Raw genomic sequence first — 25713 nt, forward strand, 5'->3', positions numbered from 1 at the left:
TTATTATAAAATAGCATATGTTCCTACACTTCTCTTGTGCCTCTGGAACTTGCTTTATTAATATATCACATTAATTATGTCGTTTGTAACTTACATATTTCTTTTTTACCATTAATTCAGCTTCTTACCCTAAAATAACTCAGAACAACAGAACAAATCAAGCTTAACCACTTGGGTGAAGACTGATAATATCAAAAATCATATACACTCATATATAATTTAAAATGTTCTCAGTTTTAACACATATTGATGGTTTTTGTGCTATTTTTTTTGGTTAAGAATTTCTGTTTGTAATTTGTCTAAGTTTTTTTGTTTGTAATAACTTTTAATGACTTTCTTAGAGGGCAAAATTCCTTGAGAAAGTCCTGGCCGTTTCTTCTTCTTTCCCACATCACTCTTAGAACCAGTTTCATCCAAACTACCTTGAATTGTATAATCTCCTTGTTCTTGAACTGTAGTGACCTCAGGCCTATTGCTTGTTGGGATGTCACTGTCGTGGGCAAACTTGCACTTGTGGCCAAAACGACATCGACCTTTCCGATAATTCCAGCATATCTGACGACCATTTAAAACTGTCATCTGGTTTGTGGGAGTTGTCATCTTAACGTGCTTTTCAAGAAGAGAGTTCTGAATAATTTCAGCTGCTCGAAATGGATTAGCAAACACAGAACCTGAAGATGACTCCAAGGGATGTAACACTGTATTGTTGATTTGGTCATCAAACACTGGTTTGGGTAATTTGTCCTTTTCCATTTTATCTTCTTCCACTGTTTCTTTGTCATCTGTTCCTTTTGAACTACAAAGTAAAAAAAAAGCTTTATAAAAGAAATATTTCTAAAAATTCTCAATCTTTCATATATAAAATGTAAATAATAATAATAATAAATCTCACACAGTGATTTTACTTCAACTACTTTATGATTTACAGTGCATGTCTATTGGCAGGTATATAAGAGTTGTCTCCAGTAAGTTCAGGCAATATTTTCATTATTGGGACCCCCTTCTCTCTTCACAAAGTAAATATCTAGTTTACCAACAATACTGTACAAAACATAGCTGACTCTCTCCTGTAACTTTTTACTATATTTGTGGGACTTAAGAAGCCAAACTTAGTTGTTGTGACTGTTATATGTATACCTTGTCCCTTCCTCCCATAATCCCACTTATGATTAGGACTGCATTTGTAGGTTCATTCAACTATTCGTGGGTAGTTCAAGATTCAAGAAATGTTAATTCTTTTTCCTCTATTGTGAACAAAAAATGTTTAACAGTATGTAAATAGTAAAGACGTATAGCAAATCACTCCTCCTAAATCCAATCTTTTGATTTATATTATGCCTGTTATTTAAATAAGATTTGTATTAAAACACAAGCATTATACATAACAGCTCCTTCCATGCATTGGAGCAGGGGGGTATGTTTAACAGCTGCATGCTTCAATGAAATGTACTAAATGCTTAACGTACAAGATCTGAGACACATTTCTTGGCAGAATATTATGAAACATAAAATATATATTTGTATATTTGCAGCTATAAAATAAATATCTAATTTACTAATAATGTTGCAAAAAAGTGGAGGGGCTCTCCCTTATAACTTTTTGTTATATTCATATTTATTGCTAGTGTGAATCTGTTCTCCTGTTTATTTATTATTATGTTTATTGTCATCTACATTAAAATTTTATCTTAAAAAGACAACTGCAGTTTTTTAATTGATTACAGTAATATGCAAACTCACTGGATACAGCTATACAGATGTCAACATACCATAAAATACACATACGTGTATTTTTTAAATATATATAAATGTGATTATCCTTCTATATAGCACATTTCAATTACATGTGAATGATTTATTTACACAGACTGCAAATGAAATAAAATGGTTTTCAATCAAATATAAGTTAACAGTTATGGTGAAATCATCATGAAATTGTACAAATTAGTTCTATTGAAGCTTTGTACCTACATTCAGTAATGTATGCTGAACTTTCAAAGATCAGAAGTTAGAATTTGTTACACATCCATTCATTATATTAAAGTAACCATGGCAAACATAAACTCTACCATTCCACTACACTTCAAATAAAATAAACAGATGTTCAACTCAAAGAAAGCTGTATAATATACTAATTTGTTAGCAGTGCAGTTAGATGGATTTCAAGATATAAGCAAACTGTTACTCTATATCACTGATAACAAAGGAAGTCATGCCTTGCACCATCATTAACTTCTATAACATAAAAATTAAACATGCTAAATATACAATGAACTTTAATTTAAAACTTGTGTTTGGGTGTATTCACTTAAAACACATCAAATCATATACATAATCTTGAAATGCTAAGAACTATTTTAACTGAAACTGACACACTATTTTTATACTCTGTGCATTCCCAATACTCACACTGACCACTCATTCTTAATAATCAAACAGTTGTTAACTTCATAATCCCATGTAAGATCTAAAGCAAATACATGTTCTAAAATTTTGAGAAACACACTGGTTATGATAAAAACATATCTAACACATCAGCCATACAATTTGTATGATCACTTAACTGTAGAATGGCTGCTACAGAATGGTGTACCTATCGTTCTCCAAGTAATAAAAGCTAAATCAAACACAAACATTACTGCCAAAGGTACACTACACATTATAATATCTGCCTTAGCTTTGGGTTTTGCATTACTACTCAAACTACTTCTTTATCTTTATCACAAAAATGTCTTTAATTTTGCCAATGATTTGATAAATTATCTTTTTTTTTCCCAGCTTTACATTCAGAAGGTTATGGTACACACATTAAAGTGTTAAATGGTTTCCAATACAAATTTTAAAACCATTTTCTGTAACTTTTTTCCTATAAACCTACCTGTTTATTAGGTTTTGCCTAATATTTGACAGTGTTTGAATGCTGAAAAAAGTAATTGCACCTACATTTTTTCAAAGCACAAATATAACACTGGTTAATCAGCTTACTGGCAAATCTTTTGTAAGAAGGTTAAAAAAATAACCTTTTTAACAAGCATGAGATATTCGACTGTGTACTGACCAGCACGCTGCAATACAACACCACAGATGACGAAGGAAGCGTTTACCTTAAACCTTTCTAAAACATATGTTTGTCACAAGCACTATTCTATACAATGGGTTATCTATGCTGTTCTCACAGTGAATATAAAAACCCAGTTTTTACCGCTATGATCCCTCACACAGGGAGGAAAGATTGGCAGCATACAAATAAGATATGATTAACTACAAGATTATTATATATTATCTATGGATAATACTCACCAACTAAATAACCTCTTGATAAAATTACTATTTTTTTATTCAAATGTTGTTTTTTTCAAAATCATATGCAAGTCCATTTTGATCCACACTCAGACATTATGTAAAGAGGAAATCAAAGCAATCTTGATTTTAATTACCTGTCTCAGTCCACAGGGAAACAAACATTAGCAAATGATCTGGCAGACCATTTAATGTGTTAATATAATTGAGTTGTCAAATTTTAATCTCTATTATTTTCTCAAAATTTTAAATGATCAAATTTTTTACTCACAAAGTCAGTGAATTAATTCAAATTTTTCCTATGTCAATAAGATATATTTGGTATAAATAGAACAATGAATAATTATTCCTGGTAAACATTTAACTTTAATATCAATGAAAACTACAATTTTTAAAACATTAATTTCTTGATCACCATGAAAACAAACAAATATGAAGTTTCCTCCACTGAAATAATATTGCATTTAGGTTAGCGATGTGAATAGCAATTACAGTAAACTATACATTTTACAAGATATATTAATATAAAAAAATATTGATTATTTCAGTTAATTATACAATTATGTTTTCTGTTCTGCTTCTACACTGGAGAAAAAAGAATGGATTTTCTTTCACTAAAAGTATAAACATAAAAATAGCATACCTCCTTTAACTCTCACAGTTCTCACCTTTTGGTCTTCATTATCATTATCAATGTAGAAAACTAATGTATCCTAGTTCTAAATCAGTTGTTCACAAACTGTTTTCAATAGCTTACTTACCTTAACTTGTGTGACAAACCTGCTAACACATGCCATTTATTTTATGCCTCAATTATTTTTCCTTTGATGAAATTATCTACAAGTTTAAATTATTTTTACACTATACTCAGCTCTCAAGGCTGCTAATCTGAGTTGACCTTTAATAAATAAATAAAAAAAACTCGACTTCTAATACTGTGAGGTTGTTCAGTTTAACTATAAACTAATAATCTCAAAGCTATTAGTATTAATAACACTGCAACTGAAAGTGTAACACTGACACGTTTCAATACTAGTTTAGATTAGCTTAGCTTGGCCTGATTTTCAAATTTCTAATTTAGTGTTTAGTATTTAATACACATTATAACTATAACAGCCATTTTAAAGATGCTTGAAAATTAAAACTGTATGAATAAAAAGAAAAAGGGTCATGCTTTCGATAAACACGTATAAATTTACCTTGGTTCTCTAACATTATATTCATTTTCACTTTCTGAACTTGCACTGTCATAATCAGGTACTAATGACGCCATGCCTTAAAAAAAACACACATTATTTTCGAAAATGAAATATGATTTATTCTCAAATTCCTAACTAATTAGTATCCAAACAATAAATTAAAATGAGCTTGTTAATCTACCCAGTTTTTACAGTTAACAAATTAACAATAATCTTAAGCATACCGTAAAAATTGAGTAAATTATTTATTTTATTCCACCTTTTACCAGTGTTCATTTCTTCATTGCCACTAGGCGGCTGTGTGTAAACGTGAAAACGAAACATATACAAAAATTAACGTGTAATTGTAAAATTTGTAATTTGGTTACTTTAGTGCCAATATTAATTACTATTACCTGTGCGTCCTTTTCTGTCGATATTCTGAGTAATGAAGTTATTGTGAGATATAAGTACTAATAATTAGTAATTATACGATTGGAAAATTGATTACAATTTTCACTTTGAACCAGAGTAGAACCTGTCGAGCATTTATTTTAAGCCAGTATAGCTAGGTATATATTTATTGATTGATATTGTCACTATTAGTGAAAACTATTTATGCAACTTGAATTAATTAGAATGCGTCAGTATTGTATCAGTATCATGTGATGTTCGTCACAATCTTAGTTTTTGAGTAGTGGGCATATGCTAAACTTAGAGTCAAAGATAAAATAATAATAATACACCTAGGTTTAAGAAATATGGCATGAATTGTTCAGGTAATTATAAGTTTTATACTTTATAGGCCTACTGAACTCGTTTTTGTGATAGGAATAGTTTTGACAGATTAGAAAGATGTTTTGCAAAATCACATAAAGATTGTCTTGCAAATCGTTTGACTTCCAAAGATATTGCTGCTTATGTTGATGAGGAAAAGGTTGTGGATTTGCTATACCTGGATTTTTGGATAGCTTTCAAGTTTCAATAAAGTATTTTATGAAAGACTTAAAAAAAAAAAAAAAAGGAATTTGGGGTATAAGTTAGCTTAAAGAGTTACAGGTTATTAGAAGAGAGAAAGCAAAGCATTATAATAAGTTGTGAGTTATTGAAACTGGAGTGTAAAGTAGGGTACTTTTTGGTACTGTACAATGGACCTTACTCAAGTTTCTGTTTGGATATACATTAACAATATTATTAATGGAATGGTAATTTTCTCTGATGGTATTAAAGTTTTGGGTATAATTGTTTGTTAGAGGATGCTGTGGTTTTATTAAGGAATTTGGAAAGTTAGGGAAATTGCAAATGGGATTTAATTAAGAACAAGATAATGCACATCAGTTACCATAATTTAAATTATCATTACTACCTTGGTTGAAATCAACTAAATGGTATTATGAGCAGCAATTTTCTAAATGTTTTTTAAATCACACTCTTCATATCCTAGGCTGTGTGTTTCACTAAAGGAAAAGCATACAGGGTTTTGAGTTGTATCTATGACAATATTGAATACAAGCCAAAGGAAGTATCCATTTCAGGTGCCATCCTAGTAGCCCTCCTTTGATCTGTTTCAATAAACCAGCAACCTTCGTATAGCCCATTGCATAGCTTTGTGCTTAATTACAAAGAAACCTTTGATTTGTATTCAGTATTCTTGTCAATACAACCAAAAATCCTATTTGCTTTCACCTTGACTGGAAGGCTTAAAAAGACTGATTGACAACATCAAGACCATTTTCTTCTGTGTTGGTATTGAGTGTGATTTTTATCAAGGTGTTAATATAATTTAATAGGTAGGCCATCTGCATTACATTTTAAATTAAGATAGACCATATGTGTTACCTTTCACTAAGCATAATTACTTGTTTGCCGAATTGAAGAATAATAAAGGGGGCTAGCAGAGATGCAGTTTTTGTTGTGCATGTAGGGGCTAATGATGTGGGGAAAGGAAGGTTAGAGGAGTTAATAAGTACAAAATTTTTATAAGAGCATTTAAAGAAAAAGGCTAAATTTTGTCAAGGATACAGCACAGAATTAACTGTGAGGATGAAATAACAAGTAAGTCACTAGGGCTAAATGCAAGGCTTAGGTTAGTATGTAATGATGAGAAAATTTGCTGTTTGGATTCTTGGGATAAGTTAAGTGGAAGAAGGGAGCTTTTTGAGACATGGTTTACATTTGAATAGGGTAGGAGCTGGTTTGTTTACTATAGCTATTAACTGAGCTTTAAGGGACGTTTTAACTAGGACTATATAAAAGGTGATGGTAAAGATAAACCAAATGCAGAAAGAATAAAAAGTTTAGCATAGGAAATGAATATAAAAGTAGTTATAAAGGAAGGCTTAACTATTACTGTTGTTGTGCAAGAAGTATAAGAAATAAAATAGATGGCTTCAGAGCATCAGTAGAAATACAGAACTTTCATATAATAGGAGTAACTAAAACATGGTAAAATGTAGATTATTTGTATGACAGAATTTCTTTGAAATACAGGGTTATAAGCTATTTACCAAGAACAGAGTATTAAAAGGAGGGAGTGACTTTAAGTGTAAAATGTGAGAGTTGCGTCCTGTTGAAATTAACAATATCAAAGATAACAGCAAGGAGATTGAATCCACTTTGGTTTCTATTAGTGGTTATAAAGTTATCAGTTGTTACTGATAAAATCAGTAAGAAACTTTACAATGAGATTAATATTTCACCTGTTAATGAAGACATAATTATAGGTGATTTTTAACTTTAGGAATATTGATTGGGAAATCCTAGAGTCAATCCATGAGGGAGAAAGGTTTTTGGAAACTGTTCAGGAAGGCTTTCTTCACCAATTATTCAAATAACCTACTAGAAACAATGCTATTTCAGATTTATTTAATTGGATCAATAGAGAGGGTGGATATTGGAGAACATCTGGGTGCAGGTGATCATTGCTCTATTAGGTTTATTGTTTTACTGCATATGTAGATGAGGAATAATTATATTTTGGGATGTGGCAATAATTATTTGTTGTGAATTGGGCATCTGAGTTAATTATAGACACTAATCTAATGTGGAAAATGTTTAAATATTCAAAGTAAACATATTCCTTGTAGAAAGAAAAGGGTTGCTGCAGGTAAACAGCTAGGGTAGTTCACAAAGATTTGAAGAGATAAAATTAAAGAAAATATTATAAATTTAAGAAATATGAATTGACTAATATGACAGGAGATTTAGAATATTATAGAAGATCAAGAAAGTTGGTGAAACAGGAAATTAAGACATCAAAAAGAATGTATGAAAAACAGATTTCTTTAAGTACATTAAAAGTAAGCAAAATGTTAGAAGGTGGTGGAATCTTGAGAGATGATAAAGGAAAGCTAGTATCTGATGATTAAGAGATGGCTAGGTTATTATATTTTGTTCTTTATTAGTTTTTACTATCAAAGATTTAAGCAATACTCCACATCTTGAACAGTTGAAAATCTTGCCTCATATATTTTTTGACATTTAAAAAGGTTACTGTTTATGTAGATGAAGGTAAGAATGTAGGTTTGGTGTGTGTGTATTTTCAGAAAGCATTTAACAAGGCACCACATAAAAGGCTTGTAAATAACATTGCTCTCTATAGGTCTGGGAAATAAATTAGAGGAGTGGCTGAATAGAAGAAAGCAGAGGATTGTTACAAGTGGAGTTTAGTCAAACTGGATTAGTGTCACAAGTGTGGTACCTCAGGGCTGAGTCTTAGGACCTTTATACTTCATATTTACATCAGTAACAAAGATGGAGGAATGGTCAATAAATTACTTAAATTCACAGATGATATTAAGGTTTTGGGTGTTGCTGGCTGTGAAGAGGATGCTGCTGATTTACAAAAGGATTTAGATCATCTTGTGAGTTGGGCAAATAAATGGCAGATTGGTTTTAGTTATACTAAATTCAAAATAATGCATGTGGGTTATCATAATTTTAATTATACATATAATTTGGTCAGGAATAACCTTGACAGTGTCATGAAATAAAGGAATCTTGATGTAATAGTTGAGCAGTCTCTTAAGCCATCCAAACAGTATGCTGTTGCTAGTGGTAGGGCTAATAGGATTTAAGGTTTTATCTTCAAAAATATTGAATATAAGTTTAAAGAGTTTATAATTTTATAGTACGGGTCACTTTTTAGGCCACATTTGGAATGCTTTGTTCGCTCGAGTTCTTTACCTTGGGAATGACATTGAGTTATTTAAAATGGTAACTAGAATGGTGCCTAGGATAAAAGGATTGTCATTTAAGAAGTTAAAATCTCTCATATTGTCTTCTTTTGAAAAAATAATAGTTAAGGGAGATCTAATTGAGGTATTGCAGATTGTAAAGAGAATTGATAGTGTTGAGGCATCATCTTTTTTCATGTTTAACTGTGAGAATAGTAGGATTAAAGGGACACAAACATACATTTTGACAAGGTAGGAGTCATTTTCAGCTATGTCAGTTTTATTTTTTCTAACAGGGTGATTGGCCTTTGGAATGATTTGCCTTTGGATGTTGTAGAGGCAGTAAATTTAATTGAGTTTAAGAAAAAACTTGATAAGTATGTGAATTATAAGGTACAGTTTTAAGATTTAAATTTTTAATTAATTTACTAATAGTTTTAGTTTAGTTTTGAGAATAGAACAGACAAGATGGACCAATTGGTACTATGTTGTCCCAAAACTTTGTTATGTTATATGTTAATTTTCCACATTTCTTTCTTAGAACAACGGCATCCTCCTCAAGTCAACTACAACTTTTAATGATATTCGGAAGCTTGACCAATTTGTTGATTGTTTCTTGTATTGTAGGCTCTCTCATGTAAAGACAGTTTAATTAATCTTCATTTAGGAAAAGAAGTGTTCAAAAGAATAAACAGAGGGTGACCTATAATTTCCATTTCATGTTTAATGATATGAATGGTATGACTAGAATGAGTCACTTGATATCCCTTAAATGGTAATTTTGATCAAATTTTTCATCTAGGCCTTTAATAGTAGTACTTTGGGCTAGCTCTGTATGTAACATGAATTACTTTAGCTTTGCTAGTGACAGTTGCATAATAATAATAATAAATGAATCAAGTACTATTGTACTATAGTCTGCTTGTAATATAAAAACATATATTTGACTGGAATACCTGAACACAATCAGGATTTGGACAACTCCTTCTGCACATGTCTCAAAGCCATGTTTTATTTTGGGGAGGTGCCCAGGCCTCCTCCTCCCTGTGTTGACTTCATCAGTCAGGTATAACTTTCTTTGTCTTCCATTTCCTATGAGTTCTCGTCTGCCCTTCTCAATGATAGGCTGGTAGGACAGTATGAAGTGTTTCTTCTACCAGATATTGGGGTTTATGTAAGCTGATTTTGGGACTAGTTATAATTGGAGAGGGTCAGTATCGAACATGATCCTGTATAATCTGGAAAACATGCTTTGGCATATTTTCATTCTGTGTTTCCCTACTGTAACTTGCAGAGATTTGAATCACTTCTCCCTTTGTTGTTTTGAATTCCCAGTACTTTGGTTTTCCCTTCATTTAGCCCATATTATCATGAATTTGGCTTGTAATATCTGGTTTTCCACTCTGGCAAACCTCTATTTTTCTGCCATTTCCTTGCAAACATGGTTTTTCTGTTATTAAAACCTTTTGGATCAGGATGGCCTTTTGTTTCGGGTATGCTGCCTCTCTCCTCATTTTGTGATTTGCACATGGCTCCTTTTCTGTGCCAGGAGGTTAATGGAGATATTCCCAATGTTTTGGAAACTGGAGTTGAGTTTACACTGTTACATACCTTCCTTTCATCCCACTCCTGCTTCTTCCTTTCCCTTACCAGTTTTGGCTTTGTATTCCTGAGATTTTCTATCATTTCTTGGAGTACTCTCCTTGGTACAACATATGGTCAAGGTGACTACATTGTGGGTTTGGGTTTTGTGAGCAGTCAGTCTCCTTTGCTTTGCCTATATATGGAGGTCCTTTACTACAGGTCTTTGGGTTCTGAGGATTGTTTCAGAGAGGTTAGCTCTCCTTTTTGATGCTTCTCTTTTATTATTCCAGGATCCAATTTTTCACTCTTTCTCCTCAGGATCTCATTTCTATCCTGCAGCTTTCTAAGCAGTTTGGGACTTGCTTTGCATGAGGGCTATAGTATGGCAGATTCCTCTTGTCTGGGTTTTTATTCCTGTCTATTTGTTTTTCCAAGGAGACTGGAAATTAGCACCCTGTTTTCAGTCTTTCAACTGTGAACCACTTCTTGGCTCAACCTTGTTTCTTCATGAAATTATTTTGGTTCCTTAAATACACTTTTACTCCTAGTATATGTATCATGAAGGTCCATGTTTTGGATGTACACTTTCACATTCCTATCTCAGCTGCATCCAGACATTCTTTCATTTTGTTCTTCAGGGTTGTGTTTTTCAGTTCCAGGCTTTGTGTTTTGGCTTGCCTTGGCTCCCTACATTTTTTGTTGGATGGTCAGGACATTTGCACATCTTCATTCTGAGCCCTTTGTTTCCACCATTACTTGTCTGACAGGATACTTCTGTCTTCCTTGCAGACTGCCTTGGCCCTTTATACTTAGCTTTTACTACAAGAAGCTTCTGGAGTTGGTTGATGAATGTGGAGAAGTCTTTTCTTGGTCCTATGCAATACCTTGTTCATCTTGGAGTATTGATCAATTCCTTATTCTGTCAGATCCAATCATCTTACCTTCATTTGCAAGATTTAAAAATTCTAGTTATCTTTCTATCCTTCTGTCATTTTACTACTGCATGAAAGTTTATACCTCTTTTAGGGGATGTGGATTTTTCCCTTTTAGTTGAGTTCATGTGTCACCTTCAGTGGGTTTTGATGAACCAGTGGAGCTTCGTTCAGGATTCTTTCAATGCTCCTCTTTTCCTTCCTCACATACTGACTTTACCTGATGGTTGAATCAAGACAACACCACTGTGGGTGTTTCTCTTAATCTGGAAAGTCACCTCTTTTTGGGTGCTTTTCTTTCCAGCTGGGGTGCCTACCTGGATTGCTCAGACAGTCTCAGGGTGGTGGATTATATCAAAGTCCTCTTTCTTTATCAGTTTCTTGGTTCACTTCCTTCCACCCATTCAATGCCAGGTGGTAATGATGTATTGCAGCAACTTGACCATGTTGTTTTTCATCTTCATGCAAGTAGATAGTTGGTTGAGAGACCTCTGTTTTCAGACACTGGACCTCCTTTATTGGACACATGGCCATCCTATTCATTTGATGACTTGTAATATTTGGTTGCCTTGTATCTAGTCATGAATTGCTCATCTCATCTTAACAGGATTTTGTAAGTGGAGTGCTTACTGGTTCCATTGGTGTTTCAGTGGCTCTGTTCTAAGGGATGAACAAAAAAAATGCTTATAGAGGGCAGTATAAGTTAAACTGTTTGAGAGGGGAAGTGAGTATCAGTCAGAAATACATTTTCAATGTAAGAAAATGTTTACTTTGGAACAGTAAGTCTTGATCTGTATATTGCATATTTCTAGATCAATGGATGCATTATTTCAGTGGGAAAGAGCTTTCAAATGTTCTTATTTTTTTGTGTCTGTGATTCATCTTTGATGCCTAGAGATAATGAGTCTAAATTTACAATATTGGTTACCCATATGATGGAAAAAATAATGCAGCACATAATGCTTGTAATATACTTGTAGTAAAAATTGTTACATATTTTTTCAACAGATTTCTTTACAAATATAAACTTGTTCCTGTTGAAGTTCCAGTTTCTTTAGTTGACAATGGAAGACGTATTTGTAGAGGAAACATATGGAGCAAGTGTTAAACGACGAAAGTTTCTGATAAACAATGCAAGAAGAAATATTACTGTCATTGAACCCAGTGATGTTCAATGGTCTTCTTTAAAGCACTCCTTTTGTGTAAGTAACTTTACATCATTTTTCCTAGCTATAGAACACCAAATGTGTATGAATGTGTAGATCAATAATCATATAACTTTAGTACAGAATTTGTTTTAAACTGTTTCTTTCAAAAGAGAGGAGTCATTCCATGTCAAATCATCCAGGGGACTGCAGGTGACCCCCACAGAATGCCTTGAAAAAATTCACATATGCTCATCTTCCCATATAATGAAAAACTGCCAAAGATTAGATCAATGTCTCTAATAGTTTCTGATTTACAGCCTTGTAAAATTTAGTTAATATTTTGTTATTTTTGGTAAATTCATTTTTGGGCAACTTTGGCTGCTTACAGCTGCAAGAGTAATGGTGGCAGAAGGCTACACTGACTGAATTAATCTCACAGAATTAAAAAATGGTCTCACACCAAGTTTATTTCTCTTAGGACTTTCATAGTGAGGCAGTAAAATCACCTGCAATCCCAAAATCGTAAAAAACATTGGTTTATGTAATAAGCCATAGCTCTAAGTCTTAATATGATACAAAGCTGAGTTTTTTTTTCTATTTTCCTATAACATATCAGTTGATAAATCAGCAATTGTTGTAATTAAAAGTCTATTAGATCTTGTGTAAAAAAATTTAACTGCATGCAACTATTTATGATTTAACTAAAAATAGCCCTACTTCAGGCCACAGTTTGACCATGTCACCAGTTATTCAGCCTTTTCAGATTTTTACCATATATTCTTACATCTCTGAATATGGCCTACAAAAAAAAAAATCAGGATGGTGTTCAACCTACTTTTTGAGTTATAATTTTTTTAAAGTATCCTCTGACCATACGTTTGTTATTTTAAAAAAAATTCAGTTCAGGTGTGTTACTGTGTGCAAATATATCCATACAATTTTGAAAAATACCTATCAGAATTTTATGAATCTCACTGAAATATTCTAACCAGCCTTTCACAATGTTAAATAATGAAATTGTAAGAAACAAGAAAGAATTAATTCATTTTTGAACAAGTTTATTGGCATAACTAGTTAGATCACATGGCAATGCAAATATATTGTGTATGCATTACAGTTATGCAGATATGGCTGAGTTTAAGATTCATAATATAATAAATACAAAGGTAAATCAGACACAAAAAGCACAGTGCTACCTCAGGGCATAACTGAGAAAGATTATAGTCACACCAAACTGCAATAATCATGACAATGAAATATTTCAAAAACTGCTTTGGCAATAAATTAGCCTCAACAACATCAAATAAACACTGCTGTGTTCAGACAGCTTGAATAAATTTCTGAAATTCGAGTGTGATTATGTTGAGATCACTTTGACTTAGAACATAGTGGAAAGCACTACTGCCTTGTACAGACAGTAGGTGCACTTATCAGACAAAGAATATGTTGGAAAGGAATCCAGCTTTCATCTTTACGTGACCTTGCAGGCCATGGGGACAGTTCGTTTCTTGATTTCTTCACAAATGACACCAACACATCGGAATGTTCATCTGACCTATCTTTTATGTTTCCCACATACCATTCATGACTGTATATGCATGCCACATATTTCCCTGGCTGATAATTGTCATTGCTATCATTAGACCCTATTTGAGCTGCTGCAGCATCACTTTCACTGTTACTACCAACAGTTACAACTGTGTACACATCATCATCTGATAGCCTTCTCATATACAATTTGTTGGTAGAGTGGAGAATAAAGCTATGATGTGACCTAATACCTGCCACAGTTTTGCATTTTTCATAGAGCTCAAGTGAATCAAACTTTACACAATTCTGCAGGACTGATTCCTGATTGACAAGAAAGAACTGAATGCCCTGAATGTGATCCTTTGCCTAATGGTACATATCACAGACACTTTGATAATTTATTATTTTCCACAACTTTGAATTCTTTGAAGATCATGTTCAGAGATGTAAGAATATATGGTAAAGGCTGATTAGAATATTTCAATGGGATTCATAAATTATTTCAAAATGGTATGGATATATTTCCACACAATAACACACCTGAATTGAAGTTTTGTTTTTCAAGTAAACAACATATGGTCAGAGGATACTTTTAAAAAATTATAACTCAAAAAGTAGGTTGAACACCATCCTGATTTTTCTGTAGATCATATTCAGAGATGTAAGAATATATGTGGTCTGAAGTAGGGCTATTTTTAGCTAAATCATAAAAATTTGCATGCAACTAAAGTTTTTTACAGGAGATCTAATATAATTTTAATTAGAACAATTGCTGATTAATCAACTGATATGTTATAGGAAATTTGAAAACAAAATTCAGCTTTGTATCATATTAAGTCTTAGGGCTATGGCTTATTAAATAAACCAATGTTTTTTTATGATTTTGGGTTTTCAGGTGAATCTACAGCCTCACTATGCAATTCCTAAGAGAGAGAAACTTGGTTTGAGACCATTTTTTAATTCTGTGAGATTAATTCAGTCAGTGTAGCCTTCTGCCACCATTACTCTTGCAGCTGTAAGCAGCCAAAGTTGCCCAAAAATGAATTTGCCAAAAAAAAAAAAAAAAGTTAAATTTTACAGGGTTGTAAATTAGAAACTATTAGAGATATTGATCTAATTTTTGGTAATTTTTCATTATATGGGTAGATGAGCACATGTGAATTTTTCAAGGCATTCTGAGGGGGTCACCTGGAAAATTTTCTAAAATCTGGATGACCCAGAGAATAATGTAAGTGCAGTTGCACTTTACAAAGAATGTAAATGTAATAATATATCTTGTTGTAGACATTGGCTTAGTGTCTTGATTTTCTGAAATACTGAATACATAAACACAATCTACCAATAATACTTTTTGCTATTTTAAAAGTATCAATTGAACTGAGTATATGGTTTAACTAAAGTGTTGTTCATTCAGGTTTTTGTATGTGTGTATGTAAACCAAATACAACACATTATAAGATCCTTATGATTCCTTTTAGTCTGTTTTTCTACCTCAAGGGTTTCCTAATAGTGTCAGCCAAGATTATTTGCAGTATCAACTTTGGGATAGCATCCAGGTAAAGCATAGCTTGTATAGTGCAGTGTGTGTGTTTGTGCATGTATATTCAGTCATTGAAATTCACTGTTGATGTTTAGTTTTTTCCAGGAATCTGGTTATCATCACACCTGTAAGGTATTTTAAATAATAAAATCCAGAAAATTAGAACATAAAATTTTATTATATTCAATCTTTTGAGTGAGAAGAAAAAAAAAAGATTCATTTCAAAATTAAATAAAATTATGAATTTTTATTTGGATAAGTCCTAATTGTAAAATGAAACAAAAAATTGTAAGCCCTTCAACCCATTAATAATATTTTACTGTGAGCTTAAAAATCACAAAGACCCTAACCTAATGTAAATATAACTAATCTTAATTGTAATTGTTTACACTAAATGTTTGAATGAATTTATATTGGCATGCTTCATTGTGCTGTCAAACATATCATTATAGAAGTTTATAAACTACAAAAGATGAAAAGTTTTATGTAATAAAAACATAGAAATCTATTCAGCCCATCAAGGTCACCTTCCCACCTACAAAGTCAATGAAAAAAAATATGCTGGTTTATCTATTACAACCTTTTATAATATTTCTCAACTAATGACATGAGGATCACCATTATAAAGAGCATTGTGTGAAGTGATAACTATAAAATTATTTTTCCAAAGCTTAAATCTTTTTTTTAATTTAAATTCCATTTTCAACGATGTCATAGCATCATTTTTAATAGTTTTTGTACTTTCCAAGTCATATAAATACAAAACTTAAGTTTTTCATTAGAACTGGAATTTTTTAAACGAAGGATCATTCTAGTAGCTCAACTTGTCATCTTTTACAACCATGCTGGTATCCTTCATATGCCAAAGTGACCAAAACCCTACAACAGTTATGTTCCAAATAAGGTCTCACCAGTCTTATATAGAGCTATACTAACATTTTTTCCTGAATTCAGATTTTTATAAACAGAATCCCTAATTCATTTATTCTCGTAACTTGAGTACACTTTTGCCTTTCCACCTTATCAGTCCACCCATCAACATAACAATATTCTGAGTTCTTACTTCCAACCATATCAGTCCACCCATCCATGCAACAATATTCTGAGTTTTTTCTTCCAACCATATCAGTCCACCCATCAATACAACAATATTCTGAGTTCTTACTTCCAACCATATCAGTCCACCCATCCATGCAACAATATTCTGAGTTTTTTCTTCCAACCATATCAGTCCACCCATCAATACAACAATATTCTGAGTTCTTACTTATAACCTTATCAACCTACGCATCAAACTAACAAACTTCTAAGATTTTACTTTAAAAGTCATTAATCCAAAGACTCCCATGGGCTAGAATATGGAAAAAAAAGCTTTCATCTGAATCTGTTACAAATGCATAGAAAAAACACTTTCTTTGTGGGTGCACCACAGCAGTGTAAACTGCATTATATCTGTGAAATAAGTTGTGTATGTATTTAATATTTGGCTATTTTCTCTTTCATGTTAATCACTTGATTTACAAAACATTTTGACAGGCCTTTGCTAGCAGTATCACAAGTACATTGGCTACTCAATCTGTGTTAAAAGGAGTTGGAGTGGGTGATGAAACTGCTACTCCACTAGCAGCCACTGTAACATGGCTACTGAAAGGTTTGTAATTTTTTGTAAGCTGGTGGAAAGATAAACTATTCCACAATTGTAGATACTTCTTATATTAGCCTTAAGAGCTTAGAAGATGGAAACTGATGTTTATTGGCCCATTGTTGGAAGGATTAATTGTTTCAAAAGAAAAATGTTTTACAATTTGACATCTGACAGACATATTTACTTATTAAACAGGAAAAAATGTTTATTTATACATATAATTACATTATTTTAGACGTGTATGCAATTTTATTAGAGTTGATAAATTTTTGTTAGTGTGTATATTTAAAGGTGTGATTGGGTAAAGTTTAGTATTAAAGAAAGCAATTATTGTGAGTTAGTCATGTCAAGATAATAATATAAAACTGTCTGTATAAAAATGTGTATTATTGTAAGCTGAGTACTTTCAAGTATTCAGTGAAATAAAAATTTGTTTACATTCAGTCCTTGAATACTGAAGTTTGTGCTGTTACTTATTTCACTTTGACACATTAATTGGTTTTATACTTTACAAAAAGGTGAATTTTAGCTAGAGCTCATATTAAAGTCAACAATATTGGAAAAAATAATTTAACATAGAAAATATTTAACTTTTCAACTTAAATAAATCACATGATGATGAAGTAAAAACAGAAAATTTTAATTTCTATTGTACTGAACCAATGGCTATGTATTGTAAGGATCTAACAAAAAACTTACAGATATCATGATGTGTGAAGCAAAGTGACACAATTGACAGATGTGGTTTGTGAACTAACAGATATTGTGGAGCTGTAACATTATAATAATTCTATAAAATAAAATTAGAGTTCTCTCTTTTAAGTTTTGAGAGTGTTTTTGTTTGGTTTTATGGTATTAAGTTTTACAAATGAAAACCTGGAGAAAATCTGTAGAAAAACCATTTACTAATGTTGCTGAGAGACCAAATTTGTATTAGTATTTGTTACTCTTAAAATAAATTGAAACTAAAGTTAGAACTGTTGCAAAAGTAATCAACTTTTCTCTTTATAATAAGCAACTGAATGTGTTACAAATCTCAGATTAATAAACAAAACCTTGAAGCTAACTTAAGGGTGCTACATTAAGTAATCCAAGATTAAAAAATCACAAATATTTTGGATAAGTTAGGGGTGCTACAATAAGTATCCATGATTTAATAATAACAAAATTTTTAGTTGACTTAGGATGTGCTATAATAAGTAATCCAAGATTAAATAATAAAAAATATTTTAGTTTATTTAGGGATGCTCCCTTACATTTTACAAAATTTAATAATTGCAAACGTTTATTTGATTTAGGCGTGATTAAATAATCACACGTCTTTTAGCTAATTTAGGGGTATTACATTATATAATCACAAAACTTTTAGCTGACTTAGGGATCTTACATCAAGTAATCCAAGATTAAATAATCACAAACTTTTTAGCTTTTTTTAGGGGTGCTACATTAAGTAATTCAAGATTAAGTAAGTACAAATCAAAGTTCATCTTAGTAAAGTAGGGTATAATCAGTGAAAATTTAAAATACCTAAAACAGAGAATCCTAAATAACATTAAGAAAATGATAAACTTTACTGTTTGTAAAGCATTTATTTCTTTTTTTAAACCAAGTTGTTTGATATCAAACAAGTGTGTTCTCAAATGTTCCTTGTTGTTTTTTTATAATTTCTTTGCACTGCATGTTAGAATTTTTACAGTGACTGGTAAATAATTTGATTAACTAGAACTATTGATAACAATATATATTAAGTTTGAAATAAGTAGTGGTTCATCAAAAGCTTTGTTCCAATAGGTTGATACATATTGGCAAGCACACACATACGTATTGTGTATATAATTAGATTACACATACATGTATTATTTAAGTAATGTTATTATTTTTTGAGTAACTGTACTAGAAATATTGTGAATAATTTCACATCTAATAGTTAATTTCCCAAATTAGCAAAATAATGGCAGAAGTTTGCTTGCTTTCCATGGTAAGCATTATATAGGATATTGCTTTAATTATGAAAATTAATATAGTTTAGTAATACAGGTATCAGATGATTTATGTAAGGTATACATTCTCACAGAATATAATGTGTTATGAGAAAATGTAAATCAAAAATGTTTTTCCCATAATTTTAAAGCTAAAATATAAGAGATGCTTTCATAACCAAAAATGTCTCTCTGTTTTGTTATGTCTATTTTCATATCCAGCACTATTGCTTGTTTTGTTGGGATAATAGTTGAGCTTGAGGATTAAGGTAACTTATAGCTGAAAAGACAATACAGAACAATTCATTGTATTAGATACAACATGGAGAATAAAGGCTGGCTGCTACTGAGATGCTACATGAATCACATCATGTAGTGGAGAGTTCTGTGACATGGCTCAGTGGAGGAGTGGTTATATTGCTTGAAATTTCATCCAAAGGACTCAATAAATTTGAATTACATTGTAGTGAAGAAAGCTTAATAACTAACAGTATTTCATTATTATAATGGAGAAAAATAGTTTTTCAGCTGTATGAATTTTGTAATGGGCAAAATTTCTTTACAACTTTAACATGAAGTTTTGTTATGGAGAAAAATTCAAATGCAAATAAAAACATCTCTATAAAAGCTAATTGCTTTATAGCAAAAGAAAACATAAACCAAATGTTAATAAATCAAGGGATATTTGTTATATAACAGCTTTAAACATCCATTTTACATTACTTCAGCTTAATGAGTTATCTCATAAGTCCTAAAGAATCTAATTATAATGTGTATAATATCTGAGTTGTATAAATGGATTAATATCACAAGCAGTATACCACAAGGCTCAATGTTAGGACCTTTGTGTTTTTGTTATTTACATCAGTGACACAAATGAAGGAATAGTCAATAAATTACTTAAATTCTTAGATTATATTAAGGTCCTGGGTGTTGGTAGCTTATAATGCTTTTTGTTGTTAGGTTTTAGCAAGTTGGGCAAATAAATGGCAGATGGGTTTCAATTATAATAAGTGAAAGATAATAGATGTGGTTATCATAATTTGAATTATAAGTATAATTTGAATGGGAATAACATTAACAATATTTTAAAAGAGAGGACTCTTAGTGTAATAGTTGATCAGTCTCTTAAGCTGTCCGAGCAATGTGTTGATGCTAGTGGTAGGGTAGACAGAATTTTAGATTTTATCTACAGAAATATTAAACATAAGTCTCCAAAAGTTATAACATCATTGTATATGTCATTAGTTAGGCCACATTTGGAATGCTGTGTTCAGTCATGGACTCCTTACCTTAGGAAAGACATTGAATTGTTGAAAAGGGTTAGAGGAGGATTAACAGAATGGGAGGGGGTTGTCACATGATGAGAGGGTAAGATCTCTGAAATTATTTTGTTTTAAAAAAAGGAAAGATAGAGGGGTTTCTGATATAGATGTTTAAATTATTAAGAGAATTGATAGTGTTGAAGCGTCATGTTTGTTTGTACTTAATGGTGAAAACTGTAGGACAAGAGGACATAAGCATAGATTTTTGAAGTAATCTTCAGCTAAGAGTTTTATTTTTCTAACAGGGTGGTTAGTATTTGGAATGAGTTGCATTTAGATGTGGTAAATATAGTTGATTTAAGTGAGCTTAAGGGAAGGTTTGATAAATATTTGAATGATAAGAGCTGGCTTTGACTGTTTTTTTAATTCAAGTTTCAGTTTTGGAAACATTGTCCATGAATTATATGTTAAGTAGGGAGAATCACAGTTATATCTATTAAAGGATGTTTATGGATGATATGAAACCACTGATTTCCTAATGTTACTTTGTACTAAATAAATTTATTTTTATTTTTCCTTGAACAAGGAAAACTGTTTGTTGTTTTTTTTTTAAATAAGATATGCAAGATGTTCCTTAGATGAATTAAACATTGTCTTTCAGATGGCACTGGTATGTTAGGAAGGATTATTTTTGCTTGGGTTCATGGGTAAGCAAACGTTTTGTGTGTTTACATTGACAATAAACTGTATATTAGTAAATAACAATCATATGATCCACATCCAGTACAAAAAACAAAATAACATAGTCATCATATTTACACTACTTAAAGACAGTGCTCAAAAATTGTAATTGTAAGATCTAAATTAACACCACTAACAGTTATAATAACTAAGTATTACCATCAGAAAGATTGTATTTACATTACCTCAAGGGGAAACTCCCACACAAATTACATATCCTCCTGAATTGTTGTTTTTTATTTCCCCTATGCAATATGCTTGCTCACTTTTGTTGGTTTTAACTAAAGGAATATGGATTGACCTTGTATTCTGGATTTAAAAGGATGAAGTTCTTCAAACTAAATTCTTTGGAAATGCAGGAGTGTAATATTTGGATCCTTGACCCACATGTAGTAATCAAAACTACAGTGATTATAATACTTAACATCAAAGAAGTAATTATAATATTAAAATATTAACATTATAAAGATAATAGTTACAGTACCTAAACATAGTAATAAAAATACAGTAATTATCATGCTTAAATATTACCATCAGATAAAAAACAAATTAACATCTTAGGAATAGTAACTATAATATCTAAATGTTACTGTTAGGAAAACAGTAATTACAATAACTAAGCATAGTAATGAAAAAGACAATGAATTAAAAACCTAAATTAAGCTCATAAAAATAGCAATTATAATCTAAATATACAGTTTTTGTAAGTTTTTATTTTATATCTGTACTTATATTTACTGAGTTCATTATAAAACAAATATAATAATGATAATATAATAATAAGAATATGTTTAGAGAGTATAAATGGTTTTTTGCGGTATAAATTTAGAAAATATAGATTGTTTTATATGTTGTGTATAGTATAAATTTAGAGGTTATAGTATGTTGTGTGTGGTATATATGTAGAGAACATGCTGTGTTTTGTAAGGTGTACTGGTTTACATAATTATATGTCTGGATTTGGAACTCGGTATTTAAGTTTTCTTCAACCTTCTTATACCTGACTTCCAATTTGTATATTCTGTTTTTGCTGTACTTGACTAGTTGTAACTCTTGTCATCCAGTAGGATAACCAGTGAGAACAGATTGGTGGTAAAGAATGGTTGAAACATCATTGGGTAGTTTTATTTACTACATTAGCATTGTATTTTTCAGTGTTGCTTGTTCTTATGTGTAGGTTATATGTGACCATATATATATACGTTTCCATGTAGGTCTGGTTTGGACTGTGATTGCAAAAAGTGGAGGTAAGTTAATATAAATTTAAGTTTAAAAACTTTGCTTGTGTGTTTTTCTTACATCATGTTAATTAATCAGAATTTTACTCTAGAACATAAAAAGCTGCTTTTGTTCACAATATTTAGGACATCAGTTAGCAGTACCCATTATGTAAATGTTACTGTTAAGAAATATAATTCCCCCTAATGAACAGAGTACAGATAACCCATTGTGTAGATTTGTGCTAAAATCAAATGAAATGAAGTAATGTGGTTAAACATAATTCTGGATCACACAGTTTCCATTTTCACATTTCTCTAAGTTAGTTTATTATACATTCTATAATGGGGCTTAAAGTGGATCTTTCCTTTTTATTCTGTCATAAATTTTAAAGTAGATCCTTCCTTTTTAATTTGTGTTAGTAGAAATTAATAACATAAATAATACTGTATGTGGACCACTGACATTTCAAACATATGGCATAATGTTATTGGCATCTTTTAAAGTATAAGTGTTTGTTTCAATCAATTTATGATTTATAATAATTACCAGAAAACATGGATATTTAGTATGTCAATACTCATGACATGTCATTTTATATACATATGATATTTTAAGCTTAACATCATATGTCAGGCCAGATTTTTTAAAAAAGTAGTGCAACAAAATATTTTCTAAAGCTATAGAACTAATATAAATATACAGTATTTATTTTATACATAAAACATAAAATTTGTTTTCCCTTTATTACTTTGCATAACTGATAAAAAAAAGAAGAAAAAGATTACATCTTCAACTCTACCCAACTGTGAAATGTGACTGTGAAGCATATGTGAAATAGAAACCCTATAACCCAAGCACTTTCAAAAGGTGGACCTTTCTTCTTCAGGGGCAAACTGGTAGTGGTAGTGTGATTGAACGAGTGATATGTGTAGAGGGTGTTTAGTGGCATCATGAGGGTCATTCGATTTTCCGGGAATTGTTTGTCTGTGTGCTGTTCTGTCTCGTTTCTAGTGTAATGTAGCTGATGGCAAAAGTGTGCATGTGAAAAGGTGTTAGTGATATTTTAATTTTGAAATGGCTGATTGTATGTGTATTTTTCAAAAAATATGTGAATATGTTTAAGTAAAATAAAGATAACACCAGGAGAGTGATTGAAAAAGGCATACCTGAAACATATGACAGCCTTGAAGTACAAATCTCTACAAGTTCCTTTTAATCAGTAAATTAATTGCCAAATCAGTTACTTTAGTTAAATAGATAAATAGAGGGAAGTTTGTTGCAAATAATATAAAGTCATAAGTAATGCAGTAAGAAATTTTGCAATCTAGTGACACTAGACACTACATAAGAAAATAATCCCAGTTTTCATGAGTTATAATTATGATCTTATTATCTTCAAGAACTTGAAACTTGAACTTGAACACATTAGTAGTTCAATTTTTATATATTTGTAAGTACCAACTTCAACAGTTCACTGTTTTCCAACTATTTGAGCTAAACAGAAGTCTCCAATGAAAGGAGAGGCTACATATCTGTGGCTTAATTTTGACCAGTGATGTACCCTGGTGGCACAGAGGTACATCTGCAGACTTACAATACTATAAACTGGGTTTTGTTACCCATTGTGGGCACAGCATAGATAGCCATTTGTGTTGCTTTTTGCTCAGCTACAAACAAACATTTTCCACCAATAAGCTATATTTTCACAAGTGGGAAACTTAATGATTCCTACTTTCTGAAAATTAAATTACAACAGGGGCCAAAAAATGTAAAATTAGAGCTAGTACATTCTATCTCTTAATTATTTTATCCAATAAAATGTTAATACAACTTATATAAAAATAATAAATTTAAAACTTTAAGATATAGTTTTATTTTGGATGTAATTTGAGGGGATACAATTTTTCAAAACTATCATATTACTCATCTACATATCTGAGGTACTGGGCTGGAAATGGTTTAAATGGATCTCTTTAAGATATTTCACTGTGGAGCTTAAAATCGGTCCATCTTTATTTGTCTAGCAGAATCATACTGACCAACTCTTTTATAGTTAGGGTAGAGAAAATAACATAAAATATAAAGTTTTACCAAAAACAAACCTTTGAAATGTATTTAGAAAGTTTTATAGATTACATAAATGACAGTTGAGGTTTTTGATATGAAAATAAGTATTTTTAATCATAACGTATAAATCACTTTGCACACAGACTAGTCAAAAGAAAGGCTCAGTATCGTCATGGATAAGTCTTGTACATACATTTCACTTAAATATGACTTTTTGTATGTGAAAGACCAATAATGTTAACTGAAAAGTCTGCCAAATTCTGTGGAGATATACATAATATATTAAAATTTAGTAGTATCAGAACTATAAGTTAAATATGAGCCATTTTGAGAGAGTTAAACAAACACAAAGTACCTGAAATAAACATGTGATGTTTTATGTTTTGCTGAAAATTGATCATTGTAGCTATAAATGTCCTAGTAATTTTAGTTGAATTAGGACCTTTTCAGATTGTTTATTTAAATTGTCCAACAACTGTTTGCCTTAAGGCTTTATCTTTTCAAAACATAAAATTGTATTTAAATAACTTTTTTGCAATTTTAGATTGTTTGCTGATGTGTTGAATGATGCAGCTACATTCCTAGATCTTGTTTCCCAGTATTTTAATAATTTCTTCACTTTAATCATGTGTGTGTCATCTGTAAGTAAGGTAAGATAGATGTTTGTATATTATTGTATGACAAATACTGTAGTGATGTTGTTTATTGTAATTCTGTTCATTAATTTATATTTATGTTATTACATTTCTCTTTGTAAAAACTTGATAATTACTGGTAATTTCTTAATGTAAAAACCAGTGTAAAGAAACTTAGTATTCTAAATGCTCATGAGAGGAAGCTGTCAGTAAAACTTCCAAGATAGTTAAAAATCAAAGTACCTTTTGATAGTTTTATAGCTTTTCTATGGCTCTCAAAAACATTTTATAAAAGCTTGCATAGTTATATCTTTATGTGATTATATAAAATTAAGTAATTGTTTCACTATTACTAGAGAATACTGACATTCATAGCAGTAAGCACAATAATATCACTAGAGAATGCCAGCAATTACCAAGTTATTTTGATACAATTCACTATCCCCAAAGGTCCATGAATCATGCTATCACAACATTAATTCTGAAGAGCTGACCAAAAATATTGGGTTAAATCACTTGTGGTTTTATATGAAACACAGAGGAAAGGAACTCCAGTAGTAATTACACTACTAATGATATTTTTGCTGTAATTTTTTGTATGAGAGTATGGTATTGAAAATCCTGTAACCTACAAAATTATGGACTCACAAGCAATTTGATTCTTAAACAGACTAGCAAAAAACTTGTAAAATGTCATTGGTGTTCATATGAACTCATCTGTAATTCTAGGGATATAAAAAAGGCTTAAAATTAGTTACTTAGGAGCTAAGTAG

At 31.0% G+C, this 25713-nt stretch overlaps 2 protein-coding genes across 6 annotated transcripts in view; one reads left to right on the forward strand and one right to left on the reverse strand.

Moving 5' to 3' along the window:
• On the reverse strand, positions 1-4795 carry LOC143255447 (uncharacterized). Of its 2 annotated transcripts, none has more exons than XM_076511127.1 (3): positions 4766-4795; positions 4500-4575; positions 1-796 (listed from the first exon to the last, which is right to left on the reverse strand). In XM_076511127.1, the coding sequence occupies exons 1-3, from the start codon at positions 4773-4775 to the stop codon at positions 262-264; spliced, it is 621 nt and encodes a 206-aa protein (XP_076367242.1). In that variant the 5' UTR covers positions 4776-4795; the 3' UTR covers positions 1-261. The 2 variants fall into 2 exon arrangements, with proteins under 2 accessions (XP_076367242.1, XP_076367241.1); XM_076511126.1 differs by having other exon boundaries at positions 4724-4789.
• Positions 4781-25713, forward strand: part of LOC143255446 (RUS family member 1) — a 26991-nt gene continuing 6058 nt past the window's right edge. Inside the window, exons 1-7 of one of the 4 annotated variants that reach the window (XM_076511122.1) lie at positions 4781-5050; positions 12178-12371; positions 15326-15403; positions 16924-17038; positions 20938-20983; positions 22232-22264; positions 24850-24955. In XM_076511122.1, the coding sequence (XP_076367237.1) occupies positions 12234-12371; positions 15326-15403; positions 16924-17038; positions 20938-20983; positions 22232-22264; positions 24850-24955 (516 nt within the window). In that variant the 5' untranslated portion in view covers positions 4781-5050; positions 12178-12233. Of the gene's footprint in view, positions 5051-5123; positions 5258-12177; positions 12372-15325; positions 15404-16923; positions 17039-20937; positions 20984-22231; positions 22265-24849; positions 24956-25713 lie in introns of those variants that run through there. The other 3 variants (XM_076511123.1, XM_076511124.1, XM_076511125.1) reach the window with 3 other exon arrangements.

The sequence above is a fragment of the Tachypleus tridentatus genome, chromosome 7 (assembly GCF_004210375.1).
Source record: "Tachypleus tridentatus isolate NWPU-2018 chromosome 7, ASM421037v1, whole genome shotgun sequence".
Taxonomy (NCBI): domain Eukaryota; kingdom Metazoa; phylum Arthropoda; class Merostomata; order Xiphosura; family Limulidae; genus Tachypleus; species Tachypleus tridentatus.